Raw genomic sequence first — 19,657 nt, forward strand, 5'->3', positions numbered from 1 at the left:
AAAGAAAACATCCCATATAACAGTACAGTACTACTACTTGAATGACTCTGTGACTGAACATTTTATTTCATTTGTTTGTTTTCTTTGGTTCTGTGAAATTATGCTAAATGTGCGCCTGTGTAAATATTCCCTCTGCGTGCTCTGAGGAATAGTTCCCTGGTACTGTAATTTGCATTAAATAAAGAGTAGGATAGCCTGGAAATGAACAAACTTATTTGTTTGTCTTTTATCAACAAGCCTTCGTTTGTGTCCTGAAAGCTGCTGTCGCACGGTTATTACTTTTTAGTATTCCTATGCAAGTATGGAATTCTATTTCAGAATTTTTCAGGTGTGCAAAAGTATGGAATCTGCTGAGTTGGAAAAAATATTCTTGTTTTCAAGAATGTTATTACAGCTCTTTATTCTAAAACAAAAGTTATTAAATATTTTCGTTATGTGCTTGAAACCGCAGCTGAAATGTCTGTTTTGGTGAATACGCAATTCTGTTTGGCTCAGGAAATTCCGTCTGTGTACATTCTCAGTTCTCAGTGTACATGTAAATCCTTCAAACATCTCAAGTAAAAAAAAAAAAAAAAAAAGTGACATTGTTTGAAATTAATACGTACCACCCTTACTCTTTGAGATTTAAATGACAAAGATGGCAACCTGCCAGATTAAGTACCGAAATTTCCAGCCTACAGAGCGCACCGGATTGTAAAACTCACCCAGTACAACACAGCAGAAACACGCTAGCGTGGCGCTAACAAGGCCGGTTAAAAAAAAATATAAACAACATACCGGTAAAAATCACTGAGACACGGCAGTAACACAGCAGCACCACACTCGCGCAGCGCTAACAGGGACGGTTAAAAAAAAACAACAACATACTGCTAAAAGTCACTTCCTCGGTGCATATATTCCACTGGTCTCACTCTTACCTTTTCTGCTTGGGTGCCCCCCCTTGTGGCCGTTAGAAAAAATGCACAAAGTAGCTGCATCACCGCATAAGCCGCAGGGTTGAAAGCGTGGGAAAAGTTGCAGGTTATAGGCTGGAAATTACGGTGAACGTGATGTCATATGAGGACAAAAATGATTGCGTTTACAAAAAATATTCAAATCACCTCGCGGACGAGAAAGATTAAATCAATGGGAAAACGCTGAGACACAAAAATGGACAAAAAACGAATGAAACGATTCACCCTTGACGCCGGACAGAGAGTACTGCGTTGTCGGCCTGAGGGCTGCCATCAAACGCGACGCACAGCTAATGTACACAAAATCTGTGGATTAATGGGTAAGGTCAAAATTAGGGTTTCAAAACAGTGTTGGGATTTCAATTTAGGGTTCAAAGGTGGTTTCAAATTTGGGTTAAAAAGGGTTAGGGTTTCAAATTCAGTTAAATAATTTATAATCCAGGCAGCCGTTTTCCAGTCTATTATAACACACACACATTGCTAATAATTAAATAAAGTCGACAAGGAAGTAGTTCTTCATATTTTTAGTTGTGACATTTTTGTGGTTGCAGCTGTGTCAAGAGTCCTGCACTAGTTCACATTTGACATGACATGACCGCGTTTACTGTTTTTGAGGCCACTCGCGGAGTTTTTCAGGTTAAGATTTAAAGATGAATCTGTGGCGAGATCATCAGAAAGGGGGTTCGTCAAAAACCAAAGATGCCCTCGGAAGAAGTGAGATAAAACCAGGTGAGTCACGGTCAGTCATTCGGGTTCCCCTGAGAAATGAAGGCAGGCAACGAAAATGGGGTGCCGATCATATTCCGATCAGAGCGGATCAATTTGTGGAAAGTCTTAACCGCATTTATGAAGAAATGCAATGAAATTTCTGTGACTTGTCCGGTCTCTCTGTTGCAACCTACGTAAAATGTAGTTTGTGGATAAAAATGTTAGACTTTGAACAGTTTTCCAATTCCCTGATGGGGACTACTTGGCTCCGCTGGGTCCTGGGAGCAGCGCGTCGTCCAGGACCTGCCGGGCGGCCACTTCGGAGGGGCGCGTCACCTGCGGCGTGCCCATGGTGCTCGCCACGATCTGCGGCTCGGCGTTGCCCTCCACGATGCTGCGCACCGCCAGCAGGTGCCGGCGCTGCCTCTCGTGCACTACGAGAGCGAGGACACAAAACCCGAATCACCAGCTGGCCGTCTCGTTCGTCTTACTTACAGCGGAAAGCGTGAAAGTTCACGATTTATTTTAGATCTGAGTCCAGAGTGCGGAAACGCTGGCAAAGTACCTCTCTGCCTGACTCTGATCTTCTCCACTTCAGGAATCAGGAAGCCGTAGACCAACTCCGACACGATCTCCTCGGACTGAAGGTTGTTGCGGCTGCTTGCGCACATAAAAAAAAGAATCAATTATGTTTTTCTTTTTTTTACATATATATATACACACGTCAATTAATGTGCTGGCGAGGGTCCGGCACCTCTCCTCGATGGCGTAGGCGATGTCGTTGACCTCCTTGGCCACCCTGCGGATCTCCTCTCGGGCTTGCTGGTCCGCCGTGATCTCCATGGTATCCAGGATGATGTCCTCAAAGTACAAGTCTACCGTCTCCTGGTGGACCTTCACCACCTGTCGCACGGACGCGAACGCGCGTGACACAAAATCCACCCGGGCGAGACTTTGAGCGGCCGACGTACTTCTCTGAAGATCTGGTCGTCCTCCCTGCGGCGGCGTTCCTCCGCCTGCCTCCTGCCGCTCTCCTCGGCCTCGCGCCGCAGACGCTCCCGCTCGGCCAGCAGCGTGAAGGCGTGGATGCGCCGCTCCTCTTGGAGACGGATCAGCTCCTTGGACAGGGTATCGAACACGTACTCCAGCTCGGCGCCCACGGCGGCGGCGTGGCGAGCCTCCTCGCGGGACGTCTGCCAAGGGGGAAGGACAGACGGCTCAAGTATCGGGATGCGCTTGTCCTCGTGCCAAAAAATCTGTTCTTTTGTGCAAATACCTCGAGCTGGATCTCGTCTCTCTCGGCTTTGAGGTCCACGACCATCGCTTTGTCGGCCCTCTGCATCTGCTGCTCCTCTGCTCGCAGGGCGTGCGCCGTCCTCATCTCCTTGATGAGGTCCAAGTGGTTCTCTTTGCCGGTGAATATCTGCACGCAGACCCGCGGGCCCGTGTTGAGCGCAAGAACTGGAAGATGAAGCCGAGAAGGTTTGCGCGGACGTGCGTCACCTCCGTTTGGATGCTTCTTCCCCTCAGGAGTTTCTGCAAATGGATGACCGCCAGCTCCTTCTCCTCCTCCCCCTGGAGACCAACAAGACGAATCAGAGGTGCGACGAAAAATTAGCGGCTATCGTCGGGGGTGTGAACTGGCCTCCGGGGGCTCCTCCACGGTGGGGGTGACGGGACGAGTGGCGGGCTTTTCCTTTTTGACGAGATATTTACTAATCTCGTCTTTCAGGTCCTACACATGAACAGACGGTAATCGGTGAGTGCGTGGAGGCTTTTAAAGCTATTCCATTTTTTTTGGTTTTTTTTTTTAATAACCTTGTATTTCTCCAACAGAATGCTTCTCCTGCTTTCAGGGGGCTTGATGATGACCTTGCTCGTGTTGACTTTGGGTTTGGCGAGTTTCTTTTGCTGCTTAAGGAAAGCGTCGCCGGGTCTCTGGACTCGGTTAAGTAAGCCTGGTCGCAGGAATTTAACCGTTAGCCACCTTTTGTTGTCGGTCTATGTTCCAACATGATAGCATCTGTACCGGTACCAAAGCTATGTGGTGTGCCTGTCTCCGAAGCTGCTTATCCTCACAAGTCACGGGACCCTTGTGAAGATAAGTGGCTTAGAAAATGGATTCATGTATTTGTTTATTTCAGGGGTGTCAGACTCATTTTTTGTCAGAGGGCACATTGTAGTTACGGTTTCTCTCGGAGAGCCGTTATGAAATCTCTTGAGTCCCTAATCATATTTACATGTGGAATTGATGAAGTAGTTTTGGAATCATAAATCAACGGAAGGGTTTTTCAACTATTGTTGATGTTTGGCAACACAAAAATTCTTGGAATATCTCAATATTATCACTTAGGATTGGCCAGTAGGAAATTTTGGTGTAGATTTTAGCAAAAATCGTGGAAGTTGTCACACATGATTTGGCTCCGCGGGGCACGTGAAATCAGGTGGCGGGCCAGATCTGGCCCCCGGGCCTTGAGTTTGACACCTGTGGTTTATATTGTGGCTGGAAGTTTTATCGATCATAATCAAAAGTTTGTGAATTTCACAAAAATGCAATCCGATTCAATTTTCATTCTGGTTATGTGTGATTTATTTATTTATTTTTTGCATTATCCCAAGTGTCTAGTTTCTGTTTTGCCGATGGGAGTTTGGGATCAGAATCGGTATTCAAATCCAGATCGTGATCAAGTTTAGGCGCACTCATCTTTTGGATCGAACTAAATGTACACACCAAAGACGTATCCAACCCCCCGCCGAAACATTTCCCGTACGCACCCTCGTACGTCTCCAGACGTTGGATCTCTTGACTTTGCGCTTTCTTGACGGCGAAGTTGTCGCCGCACGCCCTCGAGGCGCACGTCAGCGAGGAGTACACCGTGTAGTCTTTACACGTGCCCAGCTGCTTGATGTTCTCCTCCATGTTCCTCCGCTTAGCCTCCAGCTTCCTCATTGCTGCATACATATTTTGTGGGGGGTTCCGTTTACGGTCAACGACGAGTTCGACGTGCACTTAGTCCACCGCAGCAACACCGTGGCTCTCACATCGCATGTGTTCCTTGTCCACCTTGTGCAGCTTGCTCTCCTTCTCCTTGAGGAGCTTGGAGTAAATGTGGTTGAGTTTCTCTTTGGTCAGGGTCACCTGGGCCCGGTCCCTCTGCTGCAGGATCTCCCCCAGCACGGCCAGACGGGCGTCCTGCAGCCTGCGGACGACACGGGGGTGAGTCCGAGATCATGTTTGCTCGACTCGAGACTACATTGCTTTGGAAGTAAAACGAGAAAATATCAATGAAAATGTTTTAAAATAAAAAAGTAATAAGATAACAAAAAAATGATTCATAAAAATGAATGTGACGAGAATTGAGCAATTAACACAGCACGTTACTGTCCTACCACAAAGCTGACGTTTTTTTGACTCCTTTTAAAGCAAAATCAAAGTCATTTTTCTCGCGGGCCACGTTGTAGTTCTGGTTTCCCTCAGAGGGCTGTTACGACTGTTGAAAAAAAATATATATATTGAATTGTAAATGAATCATATTATGAACTAGTTTTGGAATCGGAAATCAGGGGTAATGTTTTTTTTTTCCCCCCCAACTATTCATGTTTGGTAACACAAAAATGCTCCTTATATCTCAACTTGACTATTTATGATACACGACAATTAGAAATTTTGGGACCAATTTTTACAAGAATCATGAAAATTGACACTCTAGATTTGGCTTTGCCGGCCACATAAAATCGTGCGGCTGGCTGGATCTGGCCCCCGGGCCTTGAGTTTGACACCTGTGTTTTAAAGGAACAACAAATGAAATTAGCTGAATACGTAAATGACTTCTTTACATTCGCCTTTACAATGTTTTCAAACTGATATTTTCCAATAAAGCTCGTGCACCTACGTCACAAAATCACGTGACTTTTGTTTACGTCACCATATTGCCAGTCTAACAAAGCATTGTTCAATGCTAAGTTGGTTGGAGACGACACAAAAATATGTCTTGTAGCACGACGCCCAGAGTTTTGTCCGATACCGTTAAGACATTTAGAAGGTGAAAATAAACAAAGGTACGTGGGAAAACTAGATCAACTCTGCATAGAGGACCTGTATTTAATGCCAAAGTCGATGTTTTCGCCGATAAGAAAATGGACTGTTGATTTGCTTCTGCTTGGCTTAGACAACTGGATCTACACTTGGATCTGGTGAGTAAGTCATCGAGATTTACACGGGAATGTTTGAAAGCGTAGAAAAGTCTGCACGCATACAAATGCTTTGTTGCTGGATCTGGATCAATCTTTTTAGCTAGTATTATACAAATACCAATATTAAAATAAATGACCCCTGGTTTTCCACAAACTCTCATTCATTCACTATGACTGAAAAAACAAAAATAAGAGGGCAGAGTCGTCTCCACGGAATGTACACGGAAGCGATTGTGCCCACACATTAACCTCCGTAAACCTCTGCGACACAATTTTTTTTAATACGCATTGTTCTCAAATGAGCCAACTTGGCATTATAAATACTCCCCTTGGTAATTTGAGATAGAGAAGAATAATTCCTACCTGAAATGAAGCGATCGCTACACGGGCGTGTGCGTATTTTGGTTGGGCACCATCCATCACGTTTAATTGCCGAAATCCATCGATATTTTCTGGCCTTTTCCGTAGACTGACCTCTTTGAATATCTGCACAACAAATCTCGGGCGATTTTGAAAAATCTGCTCCGGTTCAACGGCTCCCGCAGTCCAGAACGGCTAGGTTTGACCTGCAATATGGCGCCGTGCAAACTGTGATGTCACGTGCACGAGCTCTATAAAGAGATCCTTTCCATTACTAAAACGTAGATCCAAAAATGTTTTCATCCGATTTTCATTCGTTTCAACGACGAGAATCCAACAATCATAACGACAAATAAAAATGACCTTTAAATCAATAGACTCTGAATAAATGAGTCAATAAAAGCATTTACTTCTGTATTTTTCCTTCTCTGAAGGCCCACTCTCTCGCCTCCATTTCCTCCATCATGCGCCTCCTTTTGCGCAGAAGGTTCGGGTCCTCGAGCCGGGGCAGCCTCTCCTCCCACGCCCGTCTGGCCCGGGCCCGCTCGATCATCTCCACTTCTTCAAAGCTCGCGGGCAGACCTCGGTCTGATCGGGAAAGGGCGAGCGATTCACAAAAGCATGATAGGCGATACGACGGTCCGAAGGGCGCCCGAGTATAACGCGTACCCCAGGTGAAAGACGCCAGCGCCAGCAGCTCCGGAGGGGGGGCGCCGGCGCGTAGCACGTAGTCGGGGCTGTACGGGTCCGTCTGGGCTTCGCTCTCCCTGTAGTCTGTCTGCACCGCCACGGTGAAGTGGGTGGGAAGACCCTCAGCGTGTAGTCTGCCAACGGCTTCCAAGTCATCTCTATTGATGGAATTAAAAAAAAAAAAGTAGCGCCCCCGCACCGAAGAAACAAAAACAAAGACAGTGTTGAACTTACTGACGATAACCATCACGAGTCCCAATTAAGGGAATCTGTTGCACGCATGGAAGAAGAGGCCTGGAAGAAACACGACAAAGCCAAAATCGTCAAAAAAAAGTCCATCATTCCATCCATCCATTTTTGTTTGCCGCTTATCCTCATGAGGGTTGCGGGGAGTGCCAGATCCTATCCCAGCTGTCAACGGGCAGGAGGCGGGATACACCCTGAACTGGTTGCCAGCCAATCGCACCTATGGTCAATTTAGAGTGTCTAATTAATGTTGCATGTTTTTGGGAGGAAACCAAAGTGACCGGAGAAAACCCACACAGGCACGGGGAGAACTCAAGGCATCGAACCTGGGTTCTCAAAACTGTGAGGCCAACTCTTTACCCACTTACACACCGTGCCGCCGTCATAAAAGTAAAAACAAAAACAAAATGAACACACAACAGCAGTGTCGTCGTCTTCCCCACCCCCCACCCCCACAAAAAAAAAAGATTATTATTTACATGCTGTAAAGCGTTGGCCTCACAGTTTTGAGGTCCCGGGTTCAATCCTGGACCCGCCTGTGTGGAGTTTGCATGTTCTCCCCATGCCCGTGTGGGCACTCCGGTTTCCTCCCGCATCCCAAAAACATGCAACATTAATTGGACACACTAAATTATCCTTAGGTGCGATTGTGAGCGCAGCCGTTTATCTCGATGTGCCCTGCGATTGGCCCGGCGACCAGTTCAGGGTGTACCTACCCCGCCTCCTGCCCGTTGCCAGCATGGATAGGCTCCGGCACTCCCCGCGACCCTCGTGAGGATAAGCGGCAAAGAAAATGGATGGATTCCAGAGAAAGAGGCAAAGCTCCGACCTTTTAAAATATTTCCATCGATCAGCTCCACTCGGGTCACCCGCTTCTCTTTTTTTCATCAACGGTTGGATACTTGGAATAAATCTGCCAATGGAGAACAATTATGAGTGACAACAACTTGTGTGCGTGTGCTTGTGTGTGTGTATTTGTTACCCAGCCAGGTGCTGCAGGGCCTGCCGTCGCTGTTCCGCATTGCCACGCCAACGGCGGTCCACGGAAGGCGGCAACGGATCGGATGGGTCCAGACGAAAGGTGACCCTCCCGTTGCTGAACATGGTTTCGAACTCTGGCAATTTTCTCTGCAGATGTCGTGTCGTAAAAAAAAAAAATTTTAAATCCACCTGTGTAAACCCAAGTACGGTGGCCCAACAGTTCATTTTAGAACTGCACATTTGGAATACAATGTGACGATACTAAAATAATTCATCCAAATGTGAATGCATTTAGCCATCAGAAATACTGTAACAATTTTAACATAATAATATATACTTTTAAAAGATTATTAACAGGAGGCGTTGCAGGCCTGTCCACATTTTTACCCCCCAATATGCAGTGCTATTATTTTACCAGGTATTAATAATGAACAACAAATTGAAGAAACAAGGGGAGTCTAAGATAATACATATTTTTTCCACGACTGCAAATAATACAGGTGTACCTAATGTTTTGGCCGTATTTTACAAGCTAGTGACTTACAACTCGCTCCTTAAAGGTGGTAAAACTGGACTTGACATGGTCGACTTCGGAAGAAAGGTAATATATCGGCTCTGCGGGACAAAAAAGGCGACATTAATGGAAAAAAAAAAAAAATGTCCCCCAAAACATGAGCTCGTTCGAGCTCGCCAGTTGAATAAAAGTGCACGACTTACCGTACAAGTAGTCATAAACCCGCTCCCGTTTGACAACTTTAGCGTCGACGGGCTTGGGAACGGTGCGAGTCACAGCAGTCATTTTTTAATATTTCTTGGATTCCACGAAAACATACACAAACGGCGCTATCGAGTTTTAATGATTATCGCGTTACTCAGGAGGGCACACGTTCTCTATGACGTCACCGGCGTCGAAAAAATGGCGATTTTAACGAGTTTACCGGCATGTCAATACTATCTTGTGTTTCTTATATCATATAGAGCTATATTTAGACACCCGCTGCTTTATTGCTGTATTTTTACTAATGTGTTTTTATTCGTGCGCAGTGCTAGCAACTGTTGCTAGCATCCGCCACAGTCCAGAACGACCATGTAACCATGGAGACCGTAAACTTGAAAAAAAATAAATATAATCAACAACGTGGTTGACGTTGAAATGAAACAATGCAGCGTCCGTTTGAAGAATTAAAGTCTGAATGGACTGAAGTGTTCGGAATGTTCATTTTTTGTTGACAAAAAAAAAAAATCAAAAATACAAAACAAAACAGAGACGGGGGGAATCAACTACAACTCCCATGATGCACTTCGAGAAAGGCCACCCAAGACGGTATCGTGAAATGTTTCTTGTCTAAAATTAAAAACACATAAAATTAATTATTCATGTCAATACTACGCTTAATACATAAATAATATAATATTAGAGGCTCGGTGCTAATAATATAACATGAAAATTAATGTTTTGTAGAATACAGTACAAAATAATACAACGTGAGTTAATGAGAAAATGTAATATTAATTCTTAAAACGATGAAAACGTTTTAGTTGAATTTAAAAACGTACTCATTGATAATGTTAAAATTTAGTTTTGTCATTTTTGCACAGCCACAGTCCGTGTGAACGTTGTTTGCAACTGATATCAGGTTTCTCTGGTCTTGTTTTTTTTTTTTTTTTTTTTCGCCCCGTTACAAAAACGGAATTTAGTCAACATGAATATGAACTTCAAATCAAGTACTGTATACTCAAACAGCGTCATCGAGGTCTTCTATCTGTATTAATTGGAAGATGAGAAAACAACAACTGAGAAAAGTACACGAAAGTTTTCTGTTTTTGGGCCGCACTGAGTTTGTCTAAAGTTGCATTTGACATCAACAGGATGTCAGTTTTATCTGAGTGACTCAGTGGATACACGCACTCATTCATCAGTGTGCCAGCGTTGCATCATCATTATGTATTTCCTTCCTCTTCCCTAAAGTCAAATTTATCTTCAAATGTTAAATTCTTTTTTAGGCCAGGGGAAGCTAACTGACCTGAGCAACTAAGAAGCCTCGCAAAAACTAAACCAAGCAAGCCAGCTCGCCGTCATCCGAAGCTCCGCGGCCTCAGAATTCAGACGACGACGGGTTAATATTAGACCACAGAAAAAAATGGAGGCTTTGTGTCGTTTTGGATGACGCGAAAAGTACTTTTCAACACCCTCTCCGCACTTCTCGGTGCATACGAACTAGCCGCATTTTCTGTTTCTGTTTGATTTCTCAAAGCGCACCTAATGGCGCTCTGACCTCTGATTCATTTGCCCCCAACTGCTCATAACAAGTGTCGAGTTCATACTTCTGAACGACTTCAATAAGTTTTTGTTTGATAAGCCAACGCCATTGACGGCAAATATCCACGTGAAACCGGGAAGGCCGCCGGTGAATGAATTAATTTCAAATGAAACACCCAACGTGTGACAGTTGACAGCTGTAAATACAGTGAAGAAAATAAGTATTTGAACACCCTGCTACATTGCAAGTTCTCCCACTTAAAACTCATGAACGGGTCGGAAATTTTCATCATAGGTGCTGGTCCACCGTGAGAAAGATCATCTAAAAAGAAAAATCCAGAAATCATGATGTATGATTTTTTTTTTTTTTTTTTTAAAGATTAAGCTCCAACTAAGTATTTGAACACCTGAGAAAAAAAAACAATGTTAATATTTGGTACAGTAGCCATTGTTTGCAATGACAGAGGTCAAACGTTTCTTGTAGTTGTTCACCAGCTTTTCACACACTGCAGGAGGGATTTTGGCCCACTCCTCCACACAGATCTCCAGGTCTGTCTCTCAGAAACAGAGTTTCAGCTCCCTCCAAAGATTTTCCATTGGGTTTAAGTCTGGAGACTGGCTAGGCCACGCCAGAATCTTGATATGCTTCTTCCGGAGCCAGTGCTTGGTTTTCCTGGCTGTGCGCTTCGGGTCATTGTCATGTTGAAAGACCCAGCAAGCCGCGACCCATCTTCAATGCTCTGACTGAGGGAAAGAGGTTGTTGTTCCCCAAAATCTCACAATACACGGCCGCGGTCATCCTCTCCTTAATACAGTGCAGTCGGCCTGTCCCATGTGCAGAAAAACACCCCCAAAGCATGATGCTACCACCCCCGATGCTTCACAGTAGGGACGGTGTTCTTGGGATGGAACTCGTCGTTCGTCTTCCTCCAAACACGGTTCTTGGAATTATGCCCAAAAAGTTCCATTTTGGTCTCATCTGACCACAAAACCTTCTCCCAGGACTCCTCTGTATCATCCAAATGGTGATTGGCAAACTTAAGACGGGACTTGACATGTGCTGGTTTAAGCAGGGGAACCTTTCATGCCATGCATGATTTCAAAAAAGTGTATTAGCAACTGTCACCTTGGAAACAGTGGTCCCATCTCTTTTCAGGTCACGGACCAAGTCCTGTCATGTAGTCCTGTAGTCCTGTAGTCCTGGGCTGATTCCTCACCTTTCCCAGGATGATTGAGACCCCACGAGGTGATATCTTGCACGGGGCTCCACTCCGATTGAGATTGACCGTCATGTTTAGCTTCTTCCATTTTCTCATGATTTGCTCCAACAGTGGACCTTTTTGGCAATTTCTCCGTAGGCCTTTCCAGCCGTTTGGAGTTTTACAATTTTGTCGCTGGTGTCTTTGGTCTTGGCCATGTTACAAGTTTTGAGTCTTACTGATTGTATGGGGTGGACAGTGGTCTTTATGGAGCTCGCGACCTCACACGGGTGCATCTGATCCTGGATATTACATGGAGTGGAGGTGGACTTTTCAAGGCGGACTAACAGGTCTTTGAGGGTCAGAATTCTAGACAAGTGTTCAAATACTTATTTGCGGCTGTATCACACAAATAAATCGTTAAAAAAAATCATACATTGTGATTTCTGGATTTTCTTTTTAGATTATCTCCCTCACAGCGGACATGCACCTACGATGAAAATTTCAGACCCCTCCATGGTTTCCAAGTGGGAGAATGTGTAATATAGCAGGGTGTTCAAATACTTTTTTTTTTTTTTCCACTGTATAGCAAGATAAAAAAAATAAATAAAAGGCACAAATCACTTATGCTAAAATGACAGAAGCAACACTGGAGCAGATCCTGCTTATCGCTGGTTCGTTCCCATTTTTTTGGTTCAATCATCATCAGCCAAGCAAACTGATGATTCCGATTACGATTCCGCTGCACGCAATATGCACTGATTTTCCATGTTTCACTGTTCTCAGGTAAAAATTCATATGCGAAGTGATGAAAAGCTGACGCTCGGAATGCTAACACGTAGCAAACCGAGTAGAGAAAACAAGTCAGCAGTCCTCTTCCTGTGTGACCGCATGCCGGAGGAGGAAGAAGGGAGGGATTAGTAGTTGACCACAGACCGCTTGTTCCTTTTAAAAGCACATTATGCACAGGGTCGGTCGGAGTCGCCGCGGCAGACTCGACCCGCCGGTGACTCAGATGCAGTTTAAGGCCGCTGAAGATGAGGAACCCGACGGGGGTTTTCGCTGTGATTCTCTCTTTGCTGTGCCGAGCGTGGACTCAGGACTCAGGTCTGTAATCCTGCTGCATTGTGGCTTCAAATAAAAAAAATTTGAGAAGACAAATTATGTCTTTACGTGTATGCGCAGCACACGGTAATGATGATAGATTAATATGGAATCATTTAAAATTTATTCTGACATGAATTGTTCTTTTTTTAATGTTTATTATTGGAAATGTAGTAATTTACTAATAGCGATTATTCTCTGCTGGTGTTTTTTTTTCCTATTGATTTTTTTTAAATTACATTTGTTCTTATTTTGAGAGAGGTGTTAATTCATTTATGATAATATGTCACAAATTGCTGTTTTCTGTTTGCCATGCCTGAGTGTTGTTCTGAGTCAGAATGTTGATAGCTGGAAAAAAAAGTGTGAAGGGGGGCGGGAGGGTGTGCGGGCTTTGCAACATGTTCCACTGAAGAGGCTGCTCGATGCTTGGCCTTTCTTGTTTTCAAAATGAGCACACAGATTTCTATACCGACTTCCGGTGCCGTGGAAAAGTATTTGCCCCCCCTCCTGAATTTTTTCTTTTTTTTCCCATATCTATCACGCACGAAGATTTCAAATCATATTTTCGTATCACTCAGAGACAACGCAAGGAAATATGAAATGGAGTCTTCAAATGACAATTCAATTCATGAAGGCCCCCAAATCTCAAACCTGTTGACCATCCGTCCATTTTCTTAGCCGCTTATCCTCACAAGGGTCGCGGGAGTGCTGGATCCTATCCCAGCTATCAACGGGCAGGAGGCGGGGTACACCCTGAACTGGTCGCCGGCCAATCGCAGGCCACAGAGAGACAAACTGATGCATTCACGATCACACCTTGGGGCAATTTAGAGTGTTCAATTAATGTTGCACGTTTTTGGGATGTGGGAGGAAACCGGAGTGCCTGGAAAAAAACCCACACAGGGACGGGGAAGAACACGCAAACTCCACACAGGCGGGTCCAGGATCGAACCCGGGACCTCAGAACTGTGAGAACAATGCTTTCCAGCTGAGCCACCAATGCCGCCCTTTCTGACCCTCACATTGTTGTTCCGGGTTTCCCCTCAGAGGGCCGTTACGACTGTAGAACGAAAATATTTAATCATCTCATCATATTTACATCATCAATTTATGAACTAGTTTCTGGAATCAGAAATCAAGGGTAACGTGTTTTTCAACTATTCACGTTTGGTGACACAAAAATGCTTGTAACATCGCAACTTTACCGTTTATGATACGCGACAATTTGAAATTGTGGTCCCGATTTTTACAAGAATCACGGAAATTGACACTGTAGATTTGGCTTCGCGGGCCACACACCGTCATGTGGCGGGACGGATCTGGCCCCCCGGGCCTCGAGTTTGACACCTCTGTTGTAAACAAAGAAAAGTCGTCCCCCCCCCCCCCACACACACACACACATCTCCAAATAATTATACACAGGACCTCATATCTCAACTTTATCATTTAATGATATTTGACAATTAGAAATTTTGGTACAGATTTCTACAAGAATCGTGGAAATTGACACTCAAGATGCGGCTTCGCGGGCCACATAAAATCACGTGGCGGCCCAGATCTGGCCCCCGGGCTCTGAGTTTGACACCTGTTCTCTACGAAAAAGTAATTGCGCAAAGTCCTTGTGACTGAACACAGATTTGGAAAAGATGAATTCAGTTTCACAAGCCACATTCAAACCTGATTAGCACCCAACTCAGGAATCACTTCAATCGGATCTATCAGCGAACGTGAGCTTCATGGGCCTGAATTTCCGAGGCGCTGTAGATCCAAAGCGTGTCCTTTTGCAAAAAGGTAATAACGATCTTTTATTTGTACTCCTGCTGCCAGTGGTCTACTTGTCCTTCAACGTGGGCAGCGAAGTCGAGCTGAACTGCGGCAACGCGTCATGGTCAAAGGTGATGTACATCATCTGGAAGATGGACCTGGTGGGGCAGAAACCCTGCAAGGTGGGCAGAAGCAGCCAGGTCCCGGGCACACCCGCGGACATCTGCGCAAACGGCAAGGCCCTGCGGAACGCCTCGGAGGACCGCTACTACCTGCACGTCCCCAACTTCTCCGAGCGCGACGTGGGCTTGTACAAGTGCGAGGTGGTTTTCCAAGGAGGAAGCCGGACTTGCAACATCAGCGTGTCAATCACAGGTTACAAATTCATGTATTTTGGAAATGAAATTCATCATGACAATATCGACAAGTTTAACGGTGCCTAATTTCAATAGAAGATAAATAGCCATAGCAAAATGGCGTCCGGACGATATTGACCGTCTCACTACCCAAGATTCTGAGTCTGGACTGCAGTATTTGTCACTTCTTCTGTGGTCTACGCCGCTACAGTTCCTCCCCGGATCTCCTCCTGGTTGGAACGGAGGGACGACGACAGCACGGTGGCCGTGTGCAAGGCCGAGGGAGGGAAGCCGGCCGCCGCCGTCGCGTGGCGCCACGCCGGGAACTCGTCTTCCGTGGAGACGCGCCGGAGCGCCGGCGGCTTCTTCTCGGTGGAAAGCAACCTAAAACTACCCGAGGGCGCCGGGAACGCCGGAAACTTGACGTGCGTCGTCAAGCATCCGTTCTGGCAAGGGGAGAAGACGTTGGTGCCGAAGTTCCGAAAAGGTATGCGCGCCGCGGACTTTTTGCCATCGGTTCGGTGTTCTTCATCCGGAGTCGGAAGAAGAGCACATTTTGATTTTGTTTGTCACGCGCAAAGTCGCCGAGTGACTGCCGGCTATGAAGCTGAAAGGCCGCCGCGTTTAATCGGACCGCGCTAACGTTCTACATTTCCAAGATGGCCGCTCGATGGAAGATTCAGCGGTTTAAGTTGGTCTTGGCAGCGCATCTGCATCTTGGTTTACATCAATTAGGGATAGAAATAGAAATTCATACAAATGGAGCAATTCCGATTTCATTCTCGATCGTCCATACCGCTGGTTCGTTCCCATTTTTGGGTTCAATCATCATCAGCCAAGCAAACTGATGATTCCGATTACGATTCCGCTGCACGCAAAAGGAATAAGTTGCCAAAAGAAGTGACGTCAGCTCAACGTGTGAATGTTTTAAAACGTTTTCGCCTTTCTGTTTTTAAATTACATTTCTTGCCCTGCATGCTGTTTTCATTCCATTTTTTTCTCTTATAAAGTGTTTATAAGCTGTTTGTTTTTCCAACGCTTTCAATCATGCAAAGCACTTTTAGTTACCTTGCGTGTGAAATGTTCTTTTTAAATCAAATTGCTTTGCTTTGCTTTGCTTTGCTTTACTCCGAATCGAAGACCTGAAGTGATTTAAAATAACGCCCCAACATTTTCTGACTGTGCTGCAAAGTTTCCCTCCTCTCGTCCTCAATGGCTCATTTAAACGTTGGAAGAGTTTTTTTTCAGCCGAATCAAAATGATTCAATAATGGTGCGTTCAACGTGGTTTGTGATACGTATGCCTTTTTGAGAATGTGACAACTTTGGTTTTTTTTTTCTTTGTCCCCCCCCACCCCCCAGGTTTTCCGTACACCACGGTGTTGATTCTTATAATTTTCACAGTCCTCGTGGTATTCGGCACATTATTCCTTCTACGTAAGAAGAAAATCATGCTCAGGTGAGAATTTCTACGTACCGTCCATTTTTACATTTAATGTATTCATTTTATTTATCACGTAATCCATTTAATTTAATCAATTTAATCTGTTTTTTTATTTATTGTAGTTAGACTACTGTAATTTATGGTATTTTATTATATTTTTGGGTTTTTTTTCAGAACATTTAAAATTCTATCCCCATATAATTTTATTGTATGATTTACTAATGATATTTCATGAATGTATTTTGGTATTAATTCACTTAATTTTCTCTTTCATTTAATTCTTTATTTTGTCTAATAAATCTACACTTCAGCGTATTTCTTCTGCTTAAAATCTGCTTTATTTTACTAGTTCGCTATTGTATTTTTTTAAAAAGTGTTTTTTGTAGGGAGGTAATTTTTCAGAGTTTTTTTTTTTTTTTTTTCTAACGTGACTACATTGTTTCCCGGATACTGAACACTTTTGTTTCTTTTACCAGAAGCTGCCCGCTGGCCGACTCCTCTCCATCTGTATCGGAGCCTGTGGGTGTTATGAAACTATTTTTTTTTCTTTTTTTTTTTTTTTTTTTTTTGTTGTGGCGATGTGTCTTCCTTCTTGGTGTCTGCTTTTGCGTTTCGATAATGCCACTTCTCTCTTGTGCGTTTCTCCAGAAAGAGGAGGTAGAGGAAGTGGAGCCCTACGCCAGCTACGTGCAACGTGTCAACTCCATCTATGACTCTTGAAGTGAAGAAAAACAAACAAACAAAGACAAAAAGCAACACTTGGGCTTCTCTCAACTAAGCCCAACACTCTTGTGCTATGTTAACAACTAGAAATGCAGTTGGGAAAACAAACCACTTAGGGAAAAGCACATTTTGTGTTGTTTTTTTTTTTAAATCATATAATATATTGGAGTATAGTTATGTTTGACATACACGATATTTTACTTTCACGACTTGTATATACTGTCGTAAACTGTATGTTTAGACACACTTCAGGTTGGTTTACAACACTAAAAAAAAAAAATATGTACAGGATGTTTGGGAAGTCACTGTGCACTTTGGATAACAGACAGATTCCAATATATGTCATTGTCCAAGCCACTTATCCTCACAAGGGTTGCAGGAAAGCTGGAGCCTATCCCACTTAGCTTTGGGCAAAAGCCAGCATTAACACTGAACCGGTTGCCAGTCGCAGAGAAGATATCAACACCATCACTGACCGGGAATCGATCCCGCGCTGCCCGCACCAAAGGCAGGCGTGTGTACCGCTACACCATCAGCAGCTTTTCAGGGAATGCACACTGTAAGTATTTTTTAAGGGCGGCACGGTGGGATAAGCTGGAAAGCGTCGGCCCCACAGTTCTGAGGACCCGGGGTTCGAAGTTTGCACATCCTCCCCATGCCCGCGTGGGTTTTCTCCGGGCACTCCGGTTTCCTCCCACATCCCCAAAAACATGCAACATTAATCGGACACCCTAAATTGCCCCAAGGTGTGATTGTGAGTGCGGCTGGTGGTTTGTTTCTATATGCCCTGCGATTGGCTGGCGACCAGTTCAGGGCTGTTCATTCGAGCCTCCGACCCTGCGGCACTCCCCCGTGACCCTTGTGAGGATAAGCGGCAAAGAAACTCGACGGATAAACATGAAAGAACGTCCAAATTAAAATGGAATTATAAAACATTGTCGTAATTATAAGTACCAGTACTGTATTTTAATTGTATTTTCTACTCAACTAATTTATAATGAAATGTGAAATTTTGAAAAAAATATTGGATTTTATTTTGAGTTGTAATTATGTTGAAATCCACTTTTGTAAGGTTAACGCATGATTTATTATTACAATATTTATTTTGAAATAATACTTATTCTTATGTGTTCATGATTTTGATATTATCCATCAATTGTACTAGTTTTTCAAGTAACTGGAGTTTCCTCCCACATCCCAAAAACACGCTACATTCGTTGGAATTTCTAAATTGCCCGTAGGTGCGATTGTGAGTGCGGCTGTTCGTCTCTAATATGTGCCCTGTGATTGGCTGGTGACCGGTTCAGTGTGTACCCCGCCTCCTGCCCGTTGACAGCTGCGATAGACTCCGGCATTCCCCGCGACCCTCGTGAGGATAAGCGGCTAAGAAAGTGGATTTAATTGAAACAGCCCTGAACTGTATTTTCACTCCACTTGTTCGCAAGTGTTACCTGCCGTCCGTCGTCTACGCTTTTAAATGCGTGTGTTGCGACATTATGGAAAGAAGCGGCAATGTGATTTTTGTCACATGTTGCCATCTCATCAGCACTTCCTCTTTTCGTCAGCGCGCGGATGCGTGAGGAAATCGTCGGCAAGTCGGCTTTCCTTTGACTCATCAACTTTTGCCTTGCTTGCAAAGGTCTCGAGTCTAGACTAGCCGAGAAGTAAACAGCAGCCAAAGCCAACGCAGTCTTCCCTCCATCTGTCCAAAGTTGCTTGCCATGCATCTTTTTGTCCACCAGATGACGCTGTCATAAAGCACCGACCTGCTTCAGAGTCGTTCGGGAAAGACCATAAAACATTCTGGTTTAATGGCGTCTGGCATCCAGACAAGACGAACCAATTACAGCCAACATTGGTTCTCATTAATATTTGTTTGATGACAAATTGATGACAAAGGACTCGTGAGGACAAAGCAAGCACATGTGCGCACATCTGGCCCACAAAGGCAGACACGGTCCAGTCTGTCGTTGCACTCGCCGGCCCCAGAAGGGAGAAAGTCGTCAGTCTGCACGAGAGCTGACGTATGTTGAATGCGAGGTATGCGCCGCGTGTGCGGGAGGTCAGGTCGGGGTCACACGTCCAAAAGTCAACAGTAACGCAGCTGGGCAGAATCCCGCTAACCGCTAAAACTTAAAACCCGGACCGAATCCACGGTGTAGCGTCGGGCCAAGGATTTTCTTCAGAAGAAAAGCGTTTGGGACCCAGGAGGATCCGAATTGAGCTTCCTTACTGGGCCCCCCTGAAGATTCAGCGTCGGCAGGGGTGGGGGCGTTCGCATATTGCTGCTCGATAAATGTTTGTTCATTTTAGTTTTCTTTCAGATAATAATCCTTCACTTGTACCATCGAAGACGGCGATTCACGCACACGAGATCGATCTTGACCAGATTGAAAATGTCAAATTGGAAGAAAAACGTTGCACTTTCCGAATAAAAATGTTCAAAAAACATATCGAAATCACTGAGGCGCGGCCGTAACACAGCAGCAAAACGCAAGTGTGACCCTAACGCTAGCGCAGCGCTAACGCTAGCGCAGCGCTAACGCAGCGCAAACTGGGCCGGTGTGACGGTCTGAGCGCTCCCCCGTGCTGAAAAGTCTCCTTGTGATTAATTCGCATGCATTACTAACAGGGGAACTCTGGGTACGTAGCGGACGCTTTCTGAGATATCCCCCG

General features: G+C 44.8%; 2 protein-coding genes across 3 annotated transcripts; one reads left to right on the forward strand and one right to left on the reverse strand.

Moving 5' to 3' along the window:
• Positions 1–1,462: 1,462 nt before the first annotated feature.
• cfap91 (cilia and flagella associated protein 91) lies at positions 1,463–9,335 on the reverse strand. Its single transcript, XM_061840784.1, has 17 exons — positions 8,850–9,335; positions 8,677–8,747; positions 8,134–8,279; positions 7,981–8,064; positions 7,140–7,199; positions 6,885–7,063; positions 6,626–6,803; positions 4,704–4,861; positions 4,437–4,613; positions 3,480–3,619; positions 3,307–3,396; positions 3,165–3,236; positions 2,938–3,084; positions 2,633–2,854; positions 2,416–2,564; positions 2,227–2,318; positions 1,463–2,095 (listed from the first exon to the last, which is right to left on the reverse strand). Exons 1-17 carry the CDS (start codon positions 8,929–8,931, stop codon positions 1,920–1,922), a joined length of 2,223 nt encoding a protein of 740 aa, XP_061696768.1. The 5' UTR covers positions 8,932–9,335; the 3' UTR covers positions 1,463–1,919.
• Positions 8,214–17,106, forward strand: si:ch211-214p13.9 (cell surface glycoprotein CD200 receptor 1). Of its 2 annotated transcripts, XM_061840793.1 has the most exons (7): positions 8,214–8,232; positions 12,561–12,698; positions 14,523–14,834; positions 15,027–15,302; positions 16,177–16,273; positions 16,738–16,777; positions 16,907–17,106. In XM_061840793.1, the coding sequence occupies exons 2-7, from the start codon at positions 12,629–12,631 to the stop codon at positions 16,976–16,978; spliced, it is 867 nt and encodes a 288-aa protein (XP_061696777.1). In that variant the 5' UTR covers positions 8,214–8,232; positions 12,561–12,628; the 3' UTR covers positions 16,979–17,106. The 2 variants fall into 2 exon arrangements, with proteins under 2 accessions (XP_061696777.1, XP_061696776.1); XM_061840792.1 differs by lacking the exon at positions 8,214–8,232 and having other exon boundaries at positions 16,735–16,777.
• The last annotated feature ends 2,551 nt before the right edge of the window (positions 17,107–19,657 follow it).

Source organism: Syngnathoides biaculeatus, chromosome 14 (genome assembly GCF_019802595.1).
Source record: "Syngnathoides biaculeatus isolate LvHL_M chromosome 14, ASM1980259v1, whole genome shotgun sequence".
Classification (NCBI taxonomy): Eukaryota; Metazoa; Chordata; class Actinopteri; order Syngnathiformes; family Syngnathidae; genus Syngnathoides; species Syngnathoides biaculeatus.

Coding starts and splice junctions, on each gene's coding strand:
- cfap91 (XM_061840784.1), bottom strand. CDS start 8,931: ATGACTGCTGTGACTCGCACCGTTCCCAAGCCCGTCGACGCTAAAGTT. Junction 2,565..2,632: donor ACGACCAGATCTTCAGAGAA/GTACGTCGGCCG, acceptor TCCGTGCGACAG/GTGGTGAAGGTCCACCAGGA. Junction 2,096..2,226: donor GATCAGAGTCAGGCAGAGAG/GTACTTTGCCAG, acceptor TCGCTCTCGTAG/TGCACGAGAGGCAGCGCCGG.
- si:ch211-214p13.9 (XM_061840792.1), top strand. CDS start 12,629: ATGAGGAACCCGACGGGGGTTTTCGCTGTGATTCTCTCTTTGCTGTGC. Junction 12,699..14,522: donor AGCGTGGACTCAGGACTCAG/GTCTGTAATCCT, acceptor TCCTGCTGCCAG/TGGTCTACTTGTCCTTCAAC. Junction 15,303..16,176: donor GGTGCCGAAGTTCCGAAAAG/GTATGCGCGCCG, acceptor CCCACCCCCCAG/GTTTTCCGTACACCACGGTG.